Source organism: Sesamum indicum, linkage group LG12 (genome assembly GCF_026168435.1).
Source record: "Sesamum indicum cultivar Baizhima isolate 11 linkage group LG12, ASM2616843v1, whole genome shotgun sequence".
Classification (NCBI taxonomy): domain Eukaryota; kingdom Viridiplantae; phylum Streptophyta; class Magnoliopsida; order Lamiales; family Pedaliaceae; genus Sesamum; species Sesamum indicum.
Window position 1 is genome coordinate 10,919,042 of NC_142668.1, and position 25,498 is coordinate 10,944,539.

Genomic DNA, 25,498 nt, shown 5'->3' on the forward strand with positions numbered 1-25,498 from the left:
AGTGATATTGAAAATGAATACATTACTCTTCTATGAAAAAAATATAGCAATTTATCCCCTATACTTTTTAATTTGAAGCAATCTACCTTCTATATAGAGAGGTAAATTGCTTCATTTTTAAAATATAAGAAGGTAAATTGTTGTATTTTAAAAATATAGGGAGATAAATCGCTATTTATTTTCTCATGAGGAGGTAATTTGCTCATTTGCGATATCACAAGGGAGTTGTTTGCATTTTTTCCTTTAAAATTATATACTTATATAATTAAATTTTTAAAAAAGTGTGATAACTCATGTATTTTATATATAATTACAAAATTAATTTTATATATATATATATATATGGGGAGTTGGGGGAGCTGATGGCGACGAGAGGGAGAGGAAGGACGACGGCGACATGGTGAGAGGGGGGGGGGGGGGAACCAGAGCAGGTGGGGCAATTGGGGGGCACGAGGAAGGGAAGGGAGGTGGTGGCGGTGCGATGGCTAGGGGAGGGGGAAACGTGGCAGCGGCTGGGGTGGGGGTTTGTTTTTTTTTTTTTTTTTTAAAATAAAAATATATATTATTATAAATATAAAATATTATATAAATTTAATTATAAAATAATATTTTATTTTTAAATATTAATAAGTATTACATTTGAGGCGCGTATAATAATATCACCCTCTTAAGGAGGTAAATTATATGAACGGTTATATATTGTATGAACATAAAAAAAGTGTGCCACAACGATTAGTATAATTGAAGAGCACCTTTTTTATGTCTTTAATTTATGATATGTCAAATTTTAATTATTTTATTATTTTTTATTTTATCTCTTCTAACTTTCCCTTTTTTCTCTTTTCAAATTTCATATTCTTTTTTTCTCCCATTTTTTAATAAGTTCTCATATTTTTTTTATATTTTTTATTTAATTAATTAATATATATTTTTAAAATAATTATTACATTTTAAACTCTAGAATTAAGTGCACAAACACATTTAAGTGTGCATATATATTGTATACAATATGAACTGATGTGAGTTTGGTTTACAATTTCTTTTTCGTAAAGCGTGTTTTTGATTTTGGTCTATCGTCTGTCGTCTGTCGTCTTTTAAGTTTCAAGTACAATTACATGTTATGGATATATTGAATAGGCCTCAATTATTGTCATCTAATATCTAAATCGGGTAAAGTCAGTTTGCGTGCGTCAGTAAGGATTGAAGTGTTTGTAAGTTCAATGTAATTGGACTAGTCGCATGACATGAGTGTTGTAAACCATCGATTTATGATACACCGGACGATCAAGATACAGAATGGCGTCATCAATTTGTATCCAGTCTATGGCACAAAAAAATATGCGGATTTCTGGAGCGGACGGTTATTTCTTCATTACTTTATAGGCATTTTAATAATTTCATCATTTAGTGAGTGAAATCCACGTTACGCACGTCAATTATTTATACTATGATTGATTTCAATATGTTTACAATAGAGAGAATTGTCACATATATATATATATATATATATATATATGATGCATAAATATTAAGCAAAATTTCCATCCCCATATGGTGTAAGAAGTTGTTATGGTTTAACTCTCATTATTAAATGATTTGGAATCTGATTTATACAAGAAAAAAACCAATACATATATGTATACGAATTTTCAATCCAAATTATATAAAGTATTTTTTGTTTTTTAATAAAAAAATTTATTGGTTAGAAAATTGTTATTTGCGTTTACCTCCCTTGAAATATTAGCTTTCGTATACTTCTCCCTTGTGATGTTTAATACCTCCATTAATTAATTTTTTTGAAATCCAAGATAAAAGAGTGGGCCATCATCAATCAGCTCTGCTGATATGTAACAAATATATTAAACCCATAGTTTTTGCACTTAAAATTGATATGAGAGGGGCAAAAACAACTTCAATTTAGTAATATGACTCCGCACACAGTAGGGGTTCCTCTCTCTACATCCCAAGTCATGACACACTAAAAAATCCCTAGCTAATTTCCTATATCAGCAGGATTGGCCAAAACAATCAGCTATAGTAACCACTTCTCATATTTTGGATTGATTGAATAAAAAACACGCAAATAAATATAACTTTGTCCAAACCATATTTTGATTCTTGTGTTAGTGAGTTAATATTTGTAGCTTTTCTTCAACGGTATGCCGCTTGATGCAAATAACATCAGGATTCTACTCTCAATCCTCCTATAAATAAAGGTTATAGTGCATCAAAAAATGTAACTCAAGTGTTTACACTCTTTACACTTTTTCTCTCAGCAAACAGAGCGGATTCTTGGCACTCCACTTGCTCACTTTAGCTTTCATTATTTTATTTCGTCACTCCATATTAATTATTGCACCTTATTTTAAGTGTTTTTCTCAACTGCTTTCGGTACTGACTTAAACATTAGAGTGTTAATCCATATTTTTCAGATTATTTTAAATTTTTGTTGAAAAATTATTTGACCATTCTGATATTGTTGGACCCTAACATGCATCAATTAAATGCACTGACTCTGTATAACTTAACCATTTAATCGATTATTATAACTTAAACATATTGCTATTTTTACCTTTAAAAGCTCTTTCCTAATTATTCCATTTAGTTGCCTTTAGTGACTTGCATATTTATTCCTTCGAGTTTTTTTTCCCAACGGGAAAGAACAAGAAATCAAAGTTAATTTTTCGAAATACACATAATAAAAGGGCACAAAACTATCAAGAAATCTTTAAACTCTAATTTTAATATTTTAAATAGACTTAAATATCTTTTTTCCTCAAATTTTTTTGTTCAATTTAATTTATTACTCATGTTTTTGTTTCTATAATTCGACGATCAGTTCACACAGTGCAAACACAATTTTTCTTAAAAGGGTTTATAGAATCACTCTTATGTTTCCATTTTTGGAAACAAAATAGAAAGGATGCAAAAGCAAATTAAAAAAAATTAAAAAAAAAGTGAACAAAACACATGAGAATGAAATTCAAATTAACAGAGTAAATTACCTACAGAAGTTAACATATGTCTGAGAATTTTTTTACTCAAATTAATTGTAGACAATCAAAATTAATTATATAATAAGTATAATACACTTATTATAAAATTTATATAAAATTCAATTAAAATAACTAATAACATAATAAATACGATAAATTTATCGTAAGATTAATTTGATTAAATGATACCTAATTTGAGTACGAAGTTTTATGCTCTGCCCTACCTACCACTGTTGGCACCGTCCCTAAGTAAAGTTGTTTCAGACAATTCAAGTAAGCAAAATGGCAATGCACTTACCATTCTAACTAATTTACCTTTACTTTTTAGGGAGTGGCTGCCGACTTCCGTCTCCTCCCTTATTATTCTTCCTATTGACTTTTTTCTTCACAAAATCTCCTCCTCAACCCCCCCCACCCCACCTCCCTACTAAACTGCCTATAAATAGCGAAGCAGCTCTTAAGGCCCATGTCTTTATATATAAATATATATACACACACCTCAGCCCTCTCCTACGACTTCTCTGCAATTCTCATCCCATAATAACCAATGGTGGTTCTCTCAAAACCCGCTTTCGACCACTTCAAGAACTGCACCACGTTCTTCCCCGGTATCCCATTGGTGGACCTATCCAGGCCCGACTCCAAAACGCAGCTCGTGAAGGCCTGTGAAGAATTCGGATTCTTCAAAGTCGTCAATCACGGCGTCCCCATTCCCTTAATCAAAGAATTGGAATCAGAAGCCGTTAGATTCTTCTCCTTGCCCCACTCTGACAAAGCAAAAGCAGGGCCGCCCGACCCGTTTGGCTACGGCGACAAGAGGATCGGCCCGAATGGTGATGTGGGTTGGGTCGAGTACTTGCTCTTGACCACCAACACTCACTCGGGTTACCAAAAGTTCGCCTCCATTTTCGGTGAAGCTGCAGAAAATTTCCGGTGAGTTTTCCTGAAACAGAGTCCCAGCTCAGAAGTTGGCTTTTTCCAAAAATTGCGACTTTTTCTCCTGACAGTTGTTTCTTTCTCTGTTGCTTCCTCAGTCGGGTTGTGAATGAATACGTGTTGGCTGTGAGGAGAATGGCGTGCGAGATTCTTGAAATGCTGGCGGATGGATTGAAGATTCAACCAAGAAACGCTTTTAGTAAACTTCTGATGGATGAAAAGAGCGACTCTGTTTTCAGGCTGAATCACTACCCTCCACGCCCCCAGGCCCAGCTCCAAGACCAATCCAACGGCAGGAATCTAATCGGGTTCGGGGAACACACCGACCCGCAAATAATTTCTGTTCTCAGATCCAACAACACTTCGGGCCTTCAAATCTCACTCAAAGATGGGAGTTGGATCCCTGTCCCGCCCGATCAAACTTCTTTCTTCATCAATGTTGGCGACTCGTTGCAGGTACACCAATACCACCCCAACATTTCCTCTCTTTTTTAATAATTAAAAAAAATTCTAACCAAAAATAAATTCAACAGGATTTGAATCAATTACACTACACATTCAATATATTTATTATATGATTGAAATATAATTTTTAAAAATTAATAATTAATTTAGTTCGATCAATTTAATTTAAATAAAAAATTTGAATAATTAGTATAAGTATAACAGTGAGTGAACGAGTATCTAGGACCGTATATTAGTAGTATACCGCACGCTTGTTCCAGAGATGTGTACGTACATGACGTGTGTGTACTTTCTTAGAATTTTCTACAACTTCGATTCTTTTACCATGATTTGATGTTTCCTAGGTTTGACTACAATTATATAGCTCAAATGTATCTTGTGAGCCCACGACACCTCCCTTCTTCCATGCACGCGTTTTACATTAATTGTAAACATTTTTTTTCAATTAAAGTACAATTAATCAAATGATAAAATTCAAATTTTCTTCATTTTTACACAAACATACATATACATCATATAATAACTCAATTTGATCCGGTCCGATAACAGTTTAAAACCCACACGAGATAAAATCATATAAATACCACGACAAAAAGATTTCTCACGTCACAATCACCCGAGTCGGTGCCTTGCAGTAAAAGAAAAATAAAAACACGAAACCAAGAAATAACGTGAATTTCGTGGGCCGTCCACGTTTTTTTCTCTTTTTTAACTTTTATTTTTCCAGAAAATTAAAATACATTATGAAAAATAATTAATACATACATAGTTTGAATTATCTAATTATCGGGACGTGCAGGTAATGACCAATGGGAGGTTCAAGAGCGTAAGACATAGGGTTGTGGCCAACAGCTCAAAATCAAGGCTGTCAATGATATACTTTGGAGGACCACCACTGAGTGAAAAGATAGCTCCATTGGCTGCACTAATGGAAGGGGAGGAAGACAGCTTGTACAAGGAGTTTACATGGTTTGAGTACAAGAACAATGCTTACAAGACAAGACTGGCTGATAATAGGTTGGGCCTGTTTGAGAAAATTGCAGCATCCTAGTTAATAATGTTTTGGTCATTTCCTAGGTTAGAGAGTGTTAAGTGGTGGTGGTGTTCTAAGTTGTATAGGGTTTTCTTTAGTAGTCATCATGTATACATATATAGATGGTCAAGTTTGTTACCCTTTTTTAGTTTTTTGCTTGTTCATCATTTTGATTTCGCTTCTCATATATATATATATATACACATGATGTACACTTTCTTGTTAATAATACAAAGTTCCACGTTTCAAATGTCGGTTGTTGTTTGGTAATGCTACAATAAGTCTATCTTGATGAATTACTGGTGGTAATAATTGAAGTTCTGATCGTACAGTGTAAAAATGAGAGTTTATAATTGTGACTTTTATACGCAGTTGGTTATTTTTAATTAGATTTATTGAAAAATTTAAGTGGGTCAGACCTAACTTGAAAGTTCTTGTAAAAAAAAAAAAAAGGAAAAGAAGAGAGAGAGAGAGTTTTAGCCTATTGTCATACTATCAATACATAGTTGGTAGTTTCTATTTTTTTTATTACTGGGCTTTAAATTCAAATATTCTGATTTGTTTATTTATGTTTTTAATTATTTCAGAGATAATAAAAAATATGATGAATGTTTGAATTGATTTTTTGTAAAACAGTATCATTCAAGGTGTTTTGCTTTATTTTTATTCACCCCTCTCATTAATGTAAATTACAGAACAAATCATAATAAAAATTCTTAAAAATTACATATATTTAATCACTTTTATTTTTCTCTCTCGATCTTATAAAAATAAGAAATAAATACATTTACTCCAATTTGACTATGGTCTATTTTCAAAAATGACCTATTTCTTTTTAAAAATTGCACATACACCTATTAGAAACATTAACATTAGTTACACAAATTATTCCTATATTTTAACTGTCAGAGATAATTATTTCTAATTACATAAAAATAAGAATAATTCGTATAAATAAATTATAAATTGGGGGTTTTTAAATATAATTATTTCTAAAACAGAACAAAGTGAAGAAAAAACTTGTATGATTTCTAATTCCAAATTTCCAAGGACTAGGGAAGTACTCTAATTTCCACTGTGGTCCCTAAATTGGAAATATATCTTTGTCAATTTGCAAAAAGGTTTTGTACCAATCTCTCTCTCTCTCTCTCTCACACACACACACACACAAAGAGATAATAAGCAACTTTTTTGTGTTATTTGGGTAATCACTTTAAAAATTAAATTCAATCAAAACCTTTGATAAAATTTACAATTTATTATTTTTAATTCGCCATAATTATTTTTATCTAATTACTAATTATGTGCCATTAAATAATTTTTTAATTTTTTCATTAATCTTAGAAATCAGGTAAGGTTTGCAATTGAACTATAATATGCATTTATATAATTAATTATGAAATTTTGAATTCAAAAATTGAAATTCATTTTTTCCCTAAACAATTATCGCATAATCAATGATACAAATGTGAAGTCAAATTAAACTAAATAAAATTGTTTCCGATTATAAAAAAAATAAAATAAAATTAGGGCAGTCAATTTCATGTGGCAAATGTCAAAGTTCCAGAAAAGTTCAATATAGAAAGTTTGAGGTACATTAGTCCTAGTCTATGTGCAATGATGCACACTGATTTGCTTTTGTGTTGGGTGGTTAAAGTGACAGCCCATAGTTTGAACCTTCAAACCACTTAACAGTTCAATTGATCAAATTTTTTTTTTCATAATTTGTTATCTATTATATTATTTAATATATTTAAATTCAAATATTGATTTAATACATCAGTATTTTTAATACTTTTTATTATTTTTTTTCTAAAGTTAAAATAATAGAGTGCACCACGACTGATCAATAGACTTAATTCTGTAGCTCATGACCAAGGTAATTGAGTCCATAACTTCATAAGGCCCAAACATAGGTCTAATTTAACAGAATGACTCAACAAATAAAAGAATTTCAAGTCAGACAAGCTCTCCATATTTTGGGTCACGTTTGTTGGGAATGACTAATGTAATGGGCATTTTCTTGTCCCACATAGGTTGTATAAAATCTTTTTCTTCTATATATATTAAACCAACTTATTATTTTTGAAATGAGAAGTGTGGTTAGGTGGATTTTAAAAAAATTACCACACGCATGCGTCCATACCGGTCAAGACCGAATTGGGCACGCGTGATTATGTATTATTTTGGGAAAAATTACATTTAAAAAGTCCTTCACTATATATATTCAGGAGGATAGCCTTGTAGCTCAGTTGTTAAGTGGTCTATAGACTTGAAGAAGCTATCTAGATAGCTGTGAAGGTGGGCCGCCTTCTATTAATGAAAAAATAACAGTTCTTTCTAGAGCACTTATCAGATACCAAGATATTAGCGCAATGCCATTAATAATGCTTGGAACTTTTATTGCGGAACAACGAATACTGAAAAATTCATACATGATTATGGAAATCTGAATTTGAGCTATTGAAAATTCAAGAGTTATATCACTCTCGTTAGCCATATTGATTACCTCACTTCACTATACATTAATCCAATCGAAAGATATTAATACTTAAGTATATTACTTCCTTCAACTCAGAAATCATATTCTTCTTTTACATTAGTCATTTGTGGGGGATTGTTGGGAATGACTAATGTAATGGGTCTTTTCTTGTCCCATATAGATTGTATAAACTCTTTTTCTTCTATTTATATTAAGCCCATTTATTATCTTTGAAATGAGAAGTGTGGTTAGGTGGATTTTGGAAAACTTACCACATGCGTGAGCCCGCTCGTCATGTCCCGGTCTGGACAAGACTGGGCATGCACGGTTATATACTTTTTTGAAAAAAATTATATTTAAATCCCTCATTTCATCACGTTTTTAGACTCTTAAGATGACTAAGTCATGGAGGTTGAGAAAAATTCTCCTCACCTCGATTTTTCTCTTTCGTTGGTGAAGAGTCCGATTTTACTTTTATTGGTGAAGAGTCCGAATTTTTCTTTTGCTAGTGAAGAGTCCGACTGTTTAATTTTCTCAACCAACCGAGCTAGCTCCTCTATAAATATTCTCAGTTTCTTATACATTTGACACACAACAAAAATTCGAGCTCTTCTCTGAGTGTTGTTGCATTCGTTGTTCCAAGCTCTCTACCATGTGCGCGCATGTTAGAGAATTATAGTTGTGTTAACCTTGGGAAGCAAACGGTTTATGCTACTAGCATTGTGGTAGTACCGAAATTTTACTTTCAAAACAGTGATTTGTCTATGGCACAACTCTTAATTTTCCAACAGCGTCATACTAAAAATGTTCCAACTAATCCTCTCTCTCTATCTCTCACTCTCTATATATATACATATATATATATATATTTATATAATTCAACAGGATCCAACCAAATAAGCAGTAAATAATTGTCTCCCCGATTTTGGGTTGATTGGGCAAAGTACCTTGCAATGATCATATCATCATCAAGATAACTCTATATCAACTTCTGATTTTTTTATTTTTTTGGTCAATGGTATGCTGAAATTCTAGTCCAAAGCCTCCTATAAATAGAAGTGTAGTCAATTTGGTAAGATAAGTCATTTTACACTCTACACTCTTTTTCTCTTGGCCAGCAACAAAGATATTTACTCCCTGCCACTTCATAAGCTTAGTTTAGATTATATCTCGATATTTTACCACTTCACACCAATTAGCGCACCACTATTTTTTATGTTAATTCAAGTTTTTCCATTTCTTTTTTCAGTAAATTAATTATTGACTTAAGTATCAAAGTGTTAATCTCTATATTGCAAATTAGTCCTCCTTTAATCTTTGAATTTTTTTCAAGATCATTCGTCCGTTGGGGGTGCTGTTGGACACCGGCACGTGTCAATACTAAACCAACAAACTTGTTGAAAAATGAGACAAAAAAGCAGCAAACTACTATAAAAGTAGATAGACATTCGTATTAGTAGAACTCAAACTCTCAATCTTACCAATCGAACAAGACCTAATTGACGATCGGATTAATTAGGTACATAATAAATATAACAATATATGCGATTAATTATAGTTTTAAATTACATATTAATTACATAATAAAATTTAATTTTATTATATATAATTTAATTAATTCAATGAACATACGATTTAAATTAAAATTTCATGCTCATGCTAACGGTGGACATTGGTACCAAAACTCACGTGCTAGACGAAAAGTATGGGCCTGCATCCTTATTTACCTGGATTTCATGCTTGAGTGGCCCTTGCTCTTATGGGCCTCTGCTTGATCAATTATTTATTTCTCCGCAGATCTATACTATTTATTAAAAGAAATATTTAAGTTAATTTTTTTAGTTGCCATTATTGTCATATAACAATAATTTACCCATTTTTCAGTTATTAAGATATTAATATTATATATATTTTTTATTAATTTAAACTTATAGATGGGGTGATTATTTAGTTTGAATGTCATTGCCGTTCATTTATAAAAAAAAGAATTACATGTAGGGTTTGCACATAAGGTGAGCACATTAAGATATTAATATTAAGGGATAATTGCAATGCACACCTCTGAACTAGGTTTAATGTAATTATACGTAGATCCCGAATGACTTAAAAAAATTATATTTAGTACCGCTAACGTTTATTTCTGTCTAATAAATATACTCTTCTGTTAGTAAAAATTTACCGAATTTGTTGATATTAGCAAAAAAGCTTAGTGAAAATTTATATTTGCTCTCGATTGACTTATAACTGACCTATTATAGATGAAATAAATCTTTTCTTGATTGAATTACCCTTATACATTTTTACATTCTAATACACGTGATAAGATATATTTTCACCCTTATAAGGGTATTTTGGTTAGAAAATATTCATTTGACATGTAATAAGTGAGTAATAAGTCAATTGAGGGTAAATATAGATTTTCAACCTTTTGCTAATATCAGAAAATTCAGTGACTTTTGACTAATAAAGAAATTTATTTGTTAGATAAAAATAAATACAAGAATACTAGATATAATTTATAATCATATAAAATTTACGTATAATTACAACAAATATCAACAAATTTTACTCAAAGAATTCTATTCATGAAGGCATGCATATCCATTTTGAATCTGAATAATATCGTCAGAATGTGTGAGGAATTTTAATTACTTTGACTTTACCACTATCATTAGGACTATAATTCATAATTTGATGTGGACAAACCCCATCTCTATTATATTTTTCTTGCTTGTAATAGTTAGTAAAAGTATTTTTTATATATATGTGATGTAGACACGCATCCCACGTTGATTGCAAATGAAGAGTTTGAGTGGCTTATAAGCTCCAAAATCTCTTTTCTTTAGTGAGGCATCTTTTCAAAACAAATTTGTGAATAAAGTCAGAGCGGATAATACCTCGTGCAATAAGACACTGATCGAATCGCGAAGTGCGAACCGCATCAATACATTTGCCTAAGATTTCAAGTCTTTTTTTCCCCACCAATACAATGTATGAAGATGTTGTTGTCCTTTGACAGATGTTGACAATGTGTTTGGGTTTGATCACAATTTCTTTTGCTTCTCTACGCAATTTTCAATCAATCAAATGGACATGTTAGAAATGAAACTTAATTAAGGTGTGATCATGTAACAAAGCATTCGTTATTTGTATTTGACAAGTTTCTGTTTATTTTATCAATGCCCAGCCCATGCTAGAAGGTACACTGCTGTTAAGTTGAGAGGAAATAGCACTTTTAATCCACGAGTTCGACCTGTCATTTTTTGTTATATTTATTATGTGATTAATATTTTTAATCGATAATTTAAAAGAATTAGTATTTTTGATCCAATTTTTGTAAGATTCAACTTATACAAATGTGCAAAGGATATGATTTAATTTTTGGGAGAGAAAAGAGAAATAGCTATGTTTTCTTATCCTATTTTCCTTCAAGATTTATTTTTTTCCTCAAAATATAGTTATATTTTTTTTCAGAAATGGAAACAAATCAATTTTCTCTCCAGCAAAAAATACTTAAAAATCATATGCTAGACACGTATGCTACACAGTTAAATTATAGAAAAAAAAGTGAATAAGGACCAAAAGTACTAATTTTTATAAGTTAAGGAACTAAAAATGCTAATCTCATAATGAATTGAATCAAAAGTGAAACGGGCTTATAACTTGTTGAATAAAAAATGTTATTTTCCCGTTAAGTTGAAATCAGAATAATGGGTGAAGTGTAGTCCGCCTACTATGGGCCCAATAAATCAATTTTCCCTTGTCCAATTGTATCTCATATCTAAGGTGGGCAACTGCTCATATATTAAAAGTTCAAATAGTTTAGATCGGGTATTTTATCAAATTGATAAATATAAAATTTATTTAATCAATATATAGTAATAATATTTATCATTCTATAGTAACAAATGATAAAATTATCCTATCCCTGCAAAAGGCCATATTTATTTATCATTATTTTATCCAAACCTAATATGTAAACTACACCTAAGCAAACAATATGAACAATCTCAACACTATATTATTACTTTGTTACTTTGTGCTCCTACATTTAATTTTGATAATGTGGGGGTTGGGGGTATGTTTGGTAGTTTAATATATTGGTATGAGAACTATCTTTGATATGTAAAATTTTTATTTTTGTTATTTATAAATTAATAAAATCAATTTTTAAGAAAAAAGAATGAGTGAATTACACAAAAATAAAGGGCAAAGTATGTAAAAAGCATATAATAACTTTCATATTAGACACAAAAGAATATTTCTTTTTATAATTAGTATAAATAATTCTAATCAATGCTATGTGCGATGTGACCAAACACCACTGTAAAGTATTTGTTCACTCTAGCCGGAAGATTTTGACATTGAAAAGACGGGAAAAAAATATTTGCGACTTATAAGTTGTCAAACCCTTCATTTTGCAACCGCTAAAAAAGGTTGTTTGCAATTATTTAAAATAAATATTTATCATGTTATTGTTAAAACTAAATTGTAAAGAGAGTTTTTTATTTACAAATTCTACTTTTATTAAATTGTTTAAATAGAGTTGGTTTATTCCAAAAGTTATAATAACTTCTTATTAAATTCTACAGTTTATTGGTAAATATTTAAATTGAAGCGTTCTCTCAAATACTCTAATTTCAACTTTTTTTCATTTCTATTTCTTTTTAACCAAAAACATCCGTCTTGCGGTGCCGCTTCACTTTCAAGTTCCCGATACTTTACTTTCGTGACAAAAAAAAAAAAAGAAATTATTGCCATTTGTTGAATTTTACTTTTTTTTTTTAAAAAAAAATACGACGTATTTAAAACAAGCAATATACTATTACAACATTCGGTGTGCAGTATAACAATATTTTGAAATCAATCAACAACTTCAGATGGAAAAAAGAATTAACATACACTCACTACTATAAAATTAGACTAACAACTATATGCGTAGAATTGAAACTTACACTTAAAAAAAAATAAAATAAAATTATTGCAATTTGCAGACACTCCTAAACAAGTCCTATTCAAGATGGATATAAAACGAAATTAAATTAAACTTTATGTTTATAACAACAAATGTATTAATTCATACATAATTCAAAATCAAAATTATCTAACAAACTTATTTAAATTTAAATTTTATCATACATAACGAAAAATCAAGAGTGGCAACTGTTCATTTCTTAACTCACAAGATGTTATCTTTTTTGACTTTCTACATTTATTTCTTGAAGCCAAACAGATTCTTAGCCCTCAATTTGGCTGGCAGTCCAAAACCCTAATAGAATCTCCATCCTCTACATTTCCTAGTTTGAGTTGCAAATTCATAAACCCATCACTCACCACAAATCCTAGCCCTGATCTCATCTCATTTCCAATGGAGAGCGAGAGCACCAACAGCAATGAAACCGCACCTACTCAACCGTTGCAATCCCTCTCCATTTCTCCGCAACCCCAGTAATCTATCTTCTCTTTCTTGTATAAAATAGTATATATATATATGTATCATTTTTCAATGGTTTTTCTGTTTAATTTTGTGTTCTCTTTTGGTTTCTGTACCACGTATGAGATCTGATTGTGAATTGTTGGATGAAACTATTGTAGGTTAAGCGTGAAAGAGAGGTTCGATTTAATAAGGAGCATTGGTGAAGAGTGTATACAAGAGGATGAGTTGGAGAGACTGTTGGCTAACAAGCCTCAGCCCATTTGCTATGATGGATTTGAACCTTCTGGCAGAATGCATATTGCTCAGGTCGCTTATTTTCTTTTTCTTGTATTATTTCGCAGAAGACTTCTCCTTTTTTACTACTATTTTCCATTCTTAAAGGGTCAGTTAGTTGAACTGGTATTCTCTAGTGTGTGTGAAACTTTGGTGCTCCTTGTAATTCTTGCCTTGCTGGGTCAAATTCTTTAACGTAAATTCATACCACACAGAAAAATGCCAAAATTTTCGTGCCTCATATTTGATTGAGAGTGGGATGATTCTGCATTACCTGCAAAATTTTAACGTGACAGAGCAAAATCTAAAGAAAATTGTAACTCATTCTAGTTGGATATGTGATTTATACTTTCACTGTCTGGGATATGGTTGTCTGTTGCTGTATTTTTATTATGTGTTCTGCTTCTGTCTAATTATGCAACTGCAGATGATGTATCTTTTAGCATATATTTTTTATTTCCTTATATTGCTGTTCTCTATCTATTTTTTCTGATGCTTAACTCTAGCTATTTCTAGGATGAGGATTGTGTTGCTTATCTATTATGTATGGGCAAGTGATTTGATCAAAATAAACATCTTAAGCTCCCAAGCTGCTTCTTTAGGAAATTAATGCCTTTTCCCTGGAAGACTAAACATCTGTAAATGTTGAAAATGGAGATGCTATTATATTCTTATCTGTGATAATCTCTGATGTGTGGCCTGTATTATATCTGAGCAGGGAGTTATGAAGGCAATTAATGTCAACAAGCTCACTGCTGCTGGCTGCAAAGTGAAAATATGGATTGCAGATTGGTTTGCACAGTTGAACAACAAAATGGGTGGTGACTTGAAGAAAATTCAAGTGATAGGCCAGTACCTGATTGAGATATGGAAAGCTGTAGGAATGAATATTGAAGGAGGTCAGGTAGAATTTCTTTGGTCTTCTGAAGAGATCAACTCCCGGGCTCATGAGTACTGGCCTCTTGTAATGGACATAGCTAGGAGAAACAAGCTTCCAAGGATAGTGAGGTATAATATTTCTTCTTTCAGTTGATCTAAATGAAAATAGAAGGATTTAGAGTCATCTCTTTCTTCTCTTCTTGGGGCGACTTAGGTGTTGTCAAATTATGGGCCGCTCGGAGCAAGATGAATTGTCGGCAGCCCAAATTTTCTACCCATGCATGCAATGTGCTGATATATTTTTTCTTAAGGTGACTTTCGTACAAGCAAATATGTGTATTTTTTGCTGCTTGTGTAAATTTAGAGATACTGTTCTATTTCTCAGATGAATATTGTGTACTAACTTTTGTTTACTAAGTTAGCAGATAATAAGTGAACTTTTTTCCACATAGATATGATTTTCCTATGCATGAAGAATAAGTTATCGATTATACTTGTACACCTATAAGATTGAGAGTTAAAATGATCTTTTTTATTCAGGAGGAACATAATGGATGATTAAAATGATGTTCTATAATCCAGTTTAGTTTGTTTTGTGCATAATTTTTAATCATATCCGTGTATGAACCTGGAGTATTAAGTCTTAGTTGTTGTGTAAGTTGCTTTAATTTCCTTCCTAATAGATTATGCCGATTGTTAGGTAATAAGATTATTTACAGCTTGTTGTGTGTCATCTGATGTTCAGTCAGTGGATTTGAGTTTTAGTGCATGCCAGCATTTTTTCCAGTATGCTTTGTTCCCAATTTGTGATGCCCTGTCCCTAGTTTTATAGCGTGGGCTATATTTGGAATCAGTATTTAAGTCCATATTCAATGTAGGTAGGCTGTTGAAACAATTAATGGACATAGACATTACATGAATAACATTTTATTTGATCCTTGCTACTAATATGGATTGTTTTAGCATATCACTGGTTTCATGTTAACTGCTGTATATTTATTATAGTTTGATCTATTATGACTTCCATAGTCAATTTAATTCAAAGTACATTGGTGCTCTATCCAAATAGGCCGACATCTGTCAGTTGGGCATGGACCAACGCAAAGTCAATGTGCTTGCAAGAGAGTACTGTGATGACATCAAAAGGAAAAATAAGCCCATTATATTGTCCCATCGTAAGCATATTCATACTGTTGGGATTTAAAGTTGATATCCGTAGTAAAATTCTCATCCAGCAATTCCTTTTTTGTTATTATCTCTTATTTCGCATGCAGATATGCTCCCTGGTTTGCAGGAAGGGCAAGAGAAGATGTCGAAGAGTGATCCATCATCTTCCATCTACATGGAAGATGAAGAGGTATTGTCTGATCCTAACAAGGACAATATCAGTAACTTCTAATATAGTTCATCTACATATTTATCTGGTTGCTCTGGTCCCTTTTCTGGTTCCTTTTTTGTTAATATGATTCTTCAAAATATTTTACCTTTGAGCTGCTATTAATTTGACATCAATGAAGTTTACAGGCTGATGTGAATTTGAAGATAAAGAAAGCATTCTGCCCTCCAAAAGTGGTGGAAAAGAATCCATGCCTGGAGTACGTCAAGTATATCATTTTCCCATGGTTCCACGAGTTCACGATTGAGAGGAAACCAGAGAATGGAGGTGACAAGTAAGTCCTGCTGTCTTCCTATTGCTTATCCTCCTTTGGTGTACTTGCTACCAAGTCCTGGAACTGGGAACTTTCCAAATTTATAATCTTAAATTTATTAGTCCCTGATTTATTGTATGGTTGAATGTTGAGTTTTGATGCAATATTTGATATCTATCTTTTACACAAAATCATGCCTCCTTCAGGACCTTTAAGAGCTTCGAAGATTTAGCCAATGATTATGAAAATGGGGAATTGCATCCTGGAGATCTCAAACCTGCTCTAGCAAAAGCACTAAACCGGATACTACAGGTCAGAATTGATGTTACATTATATCCTGTTTATCTGTCATACTAAATTATTGGTTTTCATTAGTGATTAGTCTTTTTGAATAACCCAAGCATTTGGCTCAGATGGGATGGGCACTTTATGTTATGTACATAAAATAGACAGCTATCTTCTCAAATCTCCAATTCACTATCATCAGATTTATTGGGCTTCTCTGTACATAAGATCCTAATCTTTTATTTGAAAACTGGGGATCGTGTATCATAGGGGTAACAGTTTACATGGTCCCATAGTTAGCACCACTAGTGAAACCTTGTCTTGAAACTGAGACTTTTAGTACCAACACAATGTTGAACTTTAGAGCCCTAGGAAGTGAATCTCTGTGCTCAAATTGTTCTTGTTCTTTCATCCTCTGTCTATTTACTTGGCTTATGCATCTGTTTTGCAGCCGGTACGTGATCATTTCAATAATGATCCTAAGGCTAAGGAGCTAGTGAAAAGGGTGAAGGTATGCACTGTTGACTTCTACCTCTGCTTTGCAGTTTGGAACTGAACACAAACATGTAGACGTAATGTTAATCCATTTCACAGTTTTAACTATTGAAATAGAAGATTGTTGGGGCTACAACGAGCTGAGATATTGAATATTTTCTGGTAGATACACAATAAGGATGTGATCTCGCCTCTGAATTCTTTTTTTTCAAGAAATGGAACATTTGTGCTAAAGGGCAAGTAAACAATCCTTCTCATACCTTTGGAACACAAATTGTTAAATTTGGACTTTAGAGAAGAGAAGATATATAAATAGTACCATTACAGGAGAAGTCGACAGGTACAGTAAATCGAGTGATTTAATACAAGAAAATAAATAGAGTAGTTGCAACTTTTGCCACCTCTTATTTGATAGTGACCTGCTTGAATACTCAAAATTGTAATTACATATCAGAAGTACTGTCTGACTGGTAATTCAACTCTTTTGCTCATTCTCTTCTGCTGATGTTTTCAATTTTGTAGAGATCAATATATAAGTGATGCTAAAAAAGTAATAGCATAGGTTTGTTGAATACATATTCAAATGCGCTTGCAGCATGAATATTATTATGTATCGTGCCTACTAAATTATGTTGTCACTCATGCTTATGATATGTTATTCTTTTGCTAGCACCTCATGCATTTTTCTTTCCCACCAATGCAGAGTTACAAGGTAACAAGATGATGCGGAATGATAGCAAAACTTGCAAAACGACATACCTTGAGTGCTTTATTAAAAAGTGGAAATCAACATTACGCATTTTTGTTCGTGTTAAAATACAATGATGCTGTTATTGTTTGATAATTTCGGAGGCTTGTCACTGTTCAACTATTATATTTCTATGTGATCAAAGACTTGTATTTGAATAAAGAGATAGTATTAGAATTAAGTATTTAATTTTCCCAGTCATGTCTGCTGAATTGAATTGAGCCCATCTTTGCAACACCAACATTTGGTAGAAACAACATTCTGTGGGCACAAGGGTTGCCCTTATATAGGGGCTTCATGCTCTCTCTCTCTCTTTTTAATAATTAAAGATTCCATTAAAATGAATATCAAAAGTTTAAGAGTGAATATCAGGATATTCAAAATTAATAAATTCATCCCAATTTGAAAGAAAAGTTCACTTAAGGAGTGCATGGCTGTTACATACTTGTTTGTCCATATGGGTTTCATCTTCAATTTCAGTGCAGGAGGGGGAAAAACTATTGTGTCAATAAGACAATTATTGAATGAAATTGTACATAATATTATCAACAATCCGTTGTAGTCTAGATGGTTAGGATACTCGGCTCTCACCCGAGAGACCCGGGTTCGAGTCCCGGCAACGGAATCTTTTGCTTCCTGATCCACGTTACGAAATGTTAAAAATATGCAAAACATCAACAGCAAAATCCGTTGTAGTCTAGTTGGTTAGGATACTCGGCTCTCACCCGAGAGACCCGGGTTCAAGTCCCGGCAACGGAATACTTTTTGTTTCTCGCTCCAGATCCTTTTTAAGTCATTCTCTTGCATCTGTTCCTACAAGTATGTACTTCAAAATTCGAATTTTTTGCTCTTCTGTATCTAGAAAACATTAAAATCTTCGACTTCATGTTGGATACTTTTCACTAAGAAACAATCTACAGCGACAAGATATAAAAACAACTCATCTCTATCCACTATATATGAAGTCGAGAATGTGTCGCCTGAGCAATCCTCCTTACCAAACAAGACCTTCTGATTACCAATATCATAGAGAAACCTCACATGCTGCTGCTGAAATGCACCTAGTATCGTCATGTTATCCTTTGCAAACATCGTCAGGCAGAATCCATCACTCCTAACTTGAAACAAGCTTTTCGGCCCAATCTCAAAGTTGGCTCCTTGGAAATGGAATGTCATTTTTGGAGAACTACTAGATCCTCGTCGCAGCCAATAGCACAGTTTTACTTGAGAACTAGAACCAGCTGCTATTCTACTCAGATTAAACCGACTAGGATGTTGCATTACTACTCTCAGCACCTCATTGTGCGCATGCGTCTCCAAATAGCTGCCACTGCATCAGATGTCTAAGATGCAACCACTAGGAAAAGTGCCGCTCGGCTGGTTTAGACGTCGCTCTCGACGCTTATATCCAATAAATTCACTCTGTAGTTGTAGTCATTGTACTTCAAAAAACTAGTTTCACGTAGAGCTCTAGAGGACTTAACGTCGTTTCCAAATCTTAAGATTGTTGTATTAATGCGGGAGTCGGGGCAGGCAGTAGCAGAAACTTTGCCCTGATTTTGAGCCCATTTGGCCAATTAAGGAGAGTGGAGATCTGTTCATGCCCATAATACCTGTCACTGATCTTCTGAACCGGCCGACTTGGTTGTTTGCGCAGCCAAGAACGACCCCTTCTATTCTTTCATAGGCTTTTCCGTGTGACGGGAAGCTGAAAGTGTCGACTGATACAATGCCTGATGCTGATTCTCCACTGCTGTATAGTAAGTAGATAAGAAAGTCCCCATTACCAAAGTGCCTGAAATATCGGGCATAAGGGTGATCGTAAGGTAGTTTTCTGTAGGAGATGGAGTTCCGAGGATCAAAGATCTTGGTTGAAACAGTTATTTCCAAGTTAACTCACTCCCTGGATCGAAAATGAAGGTCTTTTTTGCACTTGGTGTGCCCATTTTAGCCTCAATGGTGTATACGAAGTTTGATGAGCGCGTGATCCGGGGCCGGAGTGTATCAGGGAAGTACCAACTTTTTGATTCTGGAGTTCCATTTGTTTCATGGAAGTTGGCATCATGGTTCAAAGCGTATCGCCCATAATATTCGATGTCTTGTATTATCGATTGAATCTGATGATATCACCAATAAACAAATGCACGAAAATGGCCATAGAAAGTTGCTGACGAAGTTGCAGCAAACAAAGGATGATGACAGAGCTTCCTGAAGAAGATGACAGAGCCTAAAATCTCTCCACGAGTTCAAACAACCCACGCCTTTTCTAGTTGTTATACGCTTTATTCCTTAGTTGCTTAATGTCAAAGTCGCACTTGTATAAACGTTTCTATTATTTTGTACGTCTTTAGTTAGCGTAGAAATCAGTTAGCATTAGTTAGACTCTGTTGGCAGCAGTTAGTTTCTCTTCTCTGTATTAAAACACTTCAGAGGCAGCCATAGTAGATACAATCAATACAATACAAAGCTTCTGCATACAAAAAAATTGATCAAATGACGAATTAAATTAAATCTTGCAGCTGAGATGTATTGAATATTGATAACTCTCGTCAAAAACAATGGGTCATCAAACTTCAGTGTGACGATGCACGTTTATCTTAAGCATTTTTATGATTAATTTTATTGATGTTTGATATGATAAATTTTCAGTTTGTTTTATAATATAGTAATTTGTGATACTTAATTTTCTTTTTTGTAATTTTATTATTTTTCTTGGGAGTTTTTGAGCATTTGATGATATTTGCAGCCGATGTGGAACAATACCCACTGATATTATCACCAATACCGCGACTTTGAACTATGGTTGGCATTGAGGTCTAGTTTGTGATGGAAAGAGTCGGAGTTAGGAAAACATGGTCGAACAAGCTTTAGGCTGAAACCTGCGGATGCTGAAGTCAGGCAGAGGCGACAACGGAGCAGCGATAGCCGAAGTAAGATTAACAGCAGAGAGGGAAATTTTGTAGCCATGTTTAGGCCTATATACACAGCATTCTTGATCTGATATATATAGATAGGAGTTGATAGTTTTTCAGTTGCTTTTCTTGATAAGGAGATGTGAGTTTGATTTATGTTGTTGTCTGCAAAAGAAGGCAGAGGATTCTGGTTGATTATGCAGCAATTAGTAAAGAGAACATCCGCACATATCCTTTACATAATGCAGCACTTATCTGAATATCTTTTTCAGGCAAACAAGTTGGATGGATGTAGATTTGATTAGAGCCACTCACAAAATTTGGGAAAAATAACTGTTTACTTATAAATTATGGTAAATTACAACGACTCTCTTGATATTTGTTTTTACTATGAATATCTCTTTATTTTTTAAAAAATTACAAATACACTCCTTAAATTATAAATACCCTAACAAATACCCCATGTGACAGCTCATTGTAGGGAGATATTTGTAATTTTTCAAACAATGATGATGTATTTGTAATTAATGCAAATATCAGGAGAGCCTCTTGTAATTTACCCTTTAAATTATCCTATCATTCGTACAGAGGACATGACAGTATATTATTGAGGGGTCATGCGTTCGAATTCAAGTACTGTGCCCATTGTTTATCTATAATGTTATAAAAGAAAATTATATTGGCACATCTACTTTTAAATATTCAAATATATCCTTTCAATAAAATTTGATCATAATAATAATTTCAATATTTTTAATAAATTTATTAAAATATCGACACCTATACTTTTGTCATATTATGTTTTGAAACAATTAATATTACATAACTGATAACTAACCCATTAAAAAGATGATTTCTTTATAATATTTAAATATTATTGCATACATATAGAGTGTATATAAAGAAAAGAAAATATTAAGTTGCACAAAAATATACATGTATTTGTACTTTAGAGTGTGTGTTACTTGTGATTGAAGATGTATATGAAATAAATGATCCAAGAAAAGAAGGGAAAGAAAAAGTGCCTTAGATATAAGATGTATATAATTCTTGCTTCTTAATTTATAACTATATATATATATATTTATAAGGGGTGATTTATATTTATTATGTGATACTAACGGAGACTCTCGTAAAATATACGTAGTTAAGACAATGGAAAAAAAATAAAAAAAAATAGAGATAATTACATCTATACCACCTAATCTATCATTTATTAACAAAAATTATTCATGATATACACACATAAAATTATGAGAATGTTATCATTCGCTTTAGGAAAGCCAAACAAAGGGAAAGAGAACATAAAATATATGTAAACGGATGCTAGAAATCAATCATTTGTGTAGAACTTGTTCCTTTGATTAACATCACTTGGCTTAGCAAATTCAAGAAATTCTACCTATATTCAATTTTATCAAATTTGGATTGATAATAATAAATGTGATACATTTATTATGTAATTAGTCCAATTCGATTATAATTATAAGTGTAATAAACTTGTCATGTAATTAATTTTATTAAATCAGATGTGGTATGCAGTACAATTTTTCAATAAATACTTTGTTTAACTAGTGATGAAAATCAATTAAGCCTAGACAGAATACTTGGCGAGAAATAGGTTTACGTCTCAGCAATTACTATATCATTCATTTATGATGGTTTGGTTCATGGATATTTGTCGAAATTTATATACAGAGCACAATATAAAATACAAACTAAAATAAAATCCAAAATACAATATTTTTTATTTCCTTCCACTAGAACTTGAAAATTACATGACTGCGCCCACATGCCATCCAGTGCATATGATCAATCAAGCTTTATCCTGTGAGCAATCCTCCTCACGAAACAAGACCTTCTGATTGCCAATATCATAAACAAACCTCACATCTTGCTGTTGATATGCACCCAATATTGTTATCTTATCTGGAAACATGGCCAGGCAGAATCGGTTGTCGAGAAAAAGAAACAGGTTTTTGGGCCCAATGCCGTAATCGGCTCCCTGGAAATGAAATGTCATGTTTGGGTAATTTATGAATCCAGGGCGAGGACTATAGCATAAATCTCCTCGACTGATCGAACCAGGTGGCAGTCTGGTCAGATTAAACCGATTGAAATGTTGTATTAGTACTCTCTCAACTTCACTATACACACGAGTCTCGATCCTGCTCACTGCACATCCTGTATCTAATGTGCAGCCCCTCGGGAAACTGCGGTTTGGTAGGTCTAAACGCCGCCCTGCAACGCTTATGCCAAGCAATTTCACTCTATAGCTGTAGTCTCTGGTGCTCAAGAATCTGGTTCCCTGTAAATCTTCAATTTTCTTAATGTCGCTCCCGAATCTTAGCCGTGTGGTGTTGACGGGGGAATTGATTGGAGGAAAGCAGTAGGAGAAGCGACGCGCTGACAACGAGCGCATTTGGCTGATCAATGAGACCGGAGATCTGTTCATGCCAATGACACCAGTTACCATGCTACTGAAATAGCCTTGTTGGTTGTTTGCACAGCCAAACACGACCCCTGGTATGATCTCGGGGCCTCTCCTGTGTGATGGAAAACTGAAAGTTTCGATTGAGACAATGCCTGTCGACGTTTGCCCGCTGCCATACGCAATGTTGAACGTGAAAGCTCCGTTGTTGTAACGGGCAAAGGATGTGGTCCATCTGGTTAAGGGGTGATTTCGAGGAAGTTTTCTATAGGTTCTGGACCTTTTGGGATCAAAGAGGGGATAATTTTGTTGAAAACAGTTAACGCAAGGCGTGCACTGCGTCCAGGTTAACTCGCTGCCTAGATCGAAAATGAAGGGCTTTTGGCTGCTAGGCGTGCCGATGCCTGCATCAATGGTGAATATGTAATCTGCTCGGGTGATCCGTGGACGGATCACATCCGGGAAATGACCAGTTGATTCTAATCTCTGATGGAAGGAATTGGAGTCGGGCAAATCTCTTCGAGTGAGCCTTAAGCTGAAACCTGCTGATTCTGAATTCAGGCATTGGGAATGAGGGAGCAGTGCGAGCTGAAGTAAAATTAACATCAGGAAGGGCAATTTTCTAGCCATGTTTTTAGTTCTTACAGCATTCTTATGGTATCATGTGTGCGTGTTTGTGTTTATATAAGATGGAACTTAGTTTTTTATTTGCTTTTCTTGATGAGCAGCAGCATGAATATATGGATAAGAGCAAGTGTTAATGCAAGAATTCGATGGAAATTGAAGACGACCTCATCATCATCACAATATTCTTGTTTTACATATGTACTGAAGATGTAATAAACATATCTTTGTCTTAAATCACAGTTTCTGTTTGGATATATGAGAAAGAAAAGTTTCCCAGGTTTGACTTTAAACCGTATAACTCTACGGAGATTTACAAGAACATTACACATATATAATACACACATAGAATAACTAGGCATTCGCATTTGTCGGAATTTTAAGGGTAATTTATTTCTAACTAGAAAGATTTACATTACTCGCATTTGTGAAAAAATGGGTTCAGAAAATGCACAATTATGTGATATGTTTATTGTTTTGGATCCTATTCTATTATTTACTTGTAATATTTTTACCATTATTGCATAAAAATATAGAGAACAAAAGGGTGGATCTTCTTATGTTATACTATCTAATACATATTGAACTTTTAAATAATTTTTTATATTAAACATGTATGGGATATAAATAAATTTAGATACAAGATGAAACACTAATTGAAATAGAGAAATCAAATTGAATGGTTCGTAATAAAATAAATTAAGAAAACATGTAACAAATCCGTTGTAGTCTAGATGGTTAGGATACTCGGCTCTCACCCGAGAGACCCGGGTTCGAGTCCCGGCAACGGAATGTTTTTTTTTTTTAAAAAAAAAAGCTTTCCAGGTGTTTGAATCTTTTCCACTTGCTTGAACGGAGGCCACTAAGACTAATCAATCATCAGAACAAGAAACAAAAAGGAGTTAGTTGACAAGCTAACGGCAATTTGCAACTTTTTGTTAAAAATTAATAGAATGATGCTAATAGGAACAACTTTACAACTTTTCTTTAATGTTTTGGGACAAAAAATAAATTCTCATAAATCATGTGATCAAAACGGATACTAATCCTATTTTGTGGGAACAAATATACAATTTAGCCAAATATAAAGGTCAACTAAAACTTAATCGAACAATGGATGGCGGGTAGGATTTGTAATGCCACCAAATTAGGTGGGAATGGGATTACAAATCTGGATCAATCCTACATTTGGTGTCCATATGTAGCCCGGGCTTCTCCAATTAACACCAAATTTAACATTTAATGAAGTAAACAATCCATAATGCCGTATTGAGTTGGATATGTAGATACATCATAAGATCTTATTTATTGGTCGGGATTGGGCTAGAAATCCAATCCAATTCCCAACAATCTGTTATTTACGTTTTTTATATTATCGCGGATTCTGCTTACGGGGCATGACTAAGGTGAAAAAAAATATGATTTTAGTCCTATAAATATAGAGGATAATATATTTAGTCCAAATATGTCATTAGTAAAACTAACCAAAAAACTAGAAATTTTCGAATTAAAAAAGGTCATGTGCTAATTTCCCGTTCATGAATTTTTCGACGATGTTTAGGTAAAATATTCAATTATTTTTAGTTATAGTTCTCAATTGTAAATTCAAAGTCGACAAGGGTCAAAAGTATCATTTCCTTATAGTTATAAGATCAAAATAATATTCTCTCCCTATTTCCTATTTTCATGAGTTGATAAATGATATTAATGTTTTTACTTTATTATGAGATATTTTTGTTATTTCACTACTTTTATCACATGTCAAAAAATAAAAAGTAAACATTAGATAAATATATCCCACAAAAATCAATCAATTCCTCAAACAATATAAACTAATATGTTGTTTACAATGT

At 33.0% G+C, this 25,498-nt stretch overlaps 3 protein-coding genes and 3 non-coding genes across 6 annotated transcripts; 5 read left to right on the forward strand and 1 right to left on the reverse strand.

The window, feature by feature from the left end:
* Positions 1-3,462: 3,462 nt before the first annotated feature.
* LOC105165523 (gibberellin 2-beta-dioxygenase 1) lies at positions 3,463-5,680 on the forward strand. The gene is made up of 3 exons (XM_011084568.3): positions 3,463-3,929; positions 4,031-4,388; positions 5,197-5,680. The coding sequence occupies exons 1-3, from the start codon at positions 3,544-3,546 to the stop codon at positions 5,446-5,448; spliced, it is 996 nt and encodes a 331-aa protein (XP_011082870.1). The 5' UTR covers positions 3,463-3,543; the 3' UTR covers positions 5,449-5,680.
* Positions 5,681-13,124: 7,444 nt separating this feature from the next.
* Positions 13,125-17,875, forward strand: LOC105165521 (Tyrosyl-tRNA synthetase, class Ib, bacterial/mitochondrial). The gene is made up of 10 exons (XM_011084567.3): positions 13,125-13,360; positions 13,508-13,655; positions 14,341-14,630; positions 14,716-14,812; positions 15,571-15,676; positions 15,776-15,858; positions 16,026-16,171; positions 16,357-16,462; positions 16,887-16,946; positions 17,634-17,875. The coding sequence occupies exons 1-10, from the start codon at positions 13,281-13,283 to the stop codon at positions 17,652-17,654; spliced, it is 1,137 nt and encodes a 378-aa protein (XP_011082869.1). The 5' UTR covers positions 13,125-13,280; the 3' UTR covers positions 17,655-17,875.
* A 355-nt stretch (positions 17,876-18,230) lies between these two features.
* TRNAE-CUC (transfer RNA glutamic acid (anticodon CUC)) lies at positions 18,231-18,303 on the forward strand. Its single transcript has one exon. It is a non-coding gene; the product is annotated as a tRNA-Glu (tRNA).
* Positions 18,304-18,364: 61 nt separating this feature from the next.
* Positions 18,365-18,437, forward strand: TRNAE-CUC (transfer RNA glutamic acid (anticodon CUC)). Its single transcript has one exon. It is a non-coding gene; the product is annotated as a tRNA-Glu (tRNA).
* Positions 18,438-22,406: 3,969 nt separating this feature from the next.
* Positions 22,407-23,651, reverse strand: LOC105165836 (aspartic proteinase nepenthesin-1-like). The gene has a single exon (XM_011084999.1). It carries the CDS (start codon positions 23,649-23,651, stop codon positions 22,407-22,409), a length of 1,245 nt encoding a protein of 414 aa, XP_011083301.1.
* Positions 23,652-24,364: 713 nt separating this feature from the next.
* TRNAE-CUC (transfer RNA glutamic acid (anticodon CUC)) lies at positions 24,365-24,437 on the forward strand. Its single transcript has one exon. It is a non-coding gene; the product is annotated as a tRNA-Glu (tRNA).
* Positions 24,438-25,498: the final 1,061 nt, after the last annotated feature.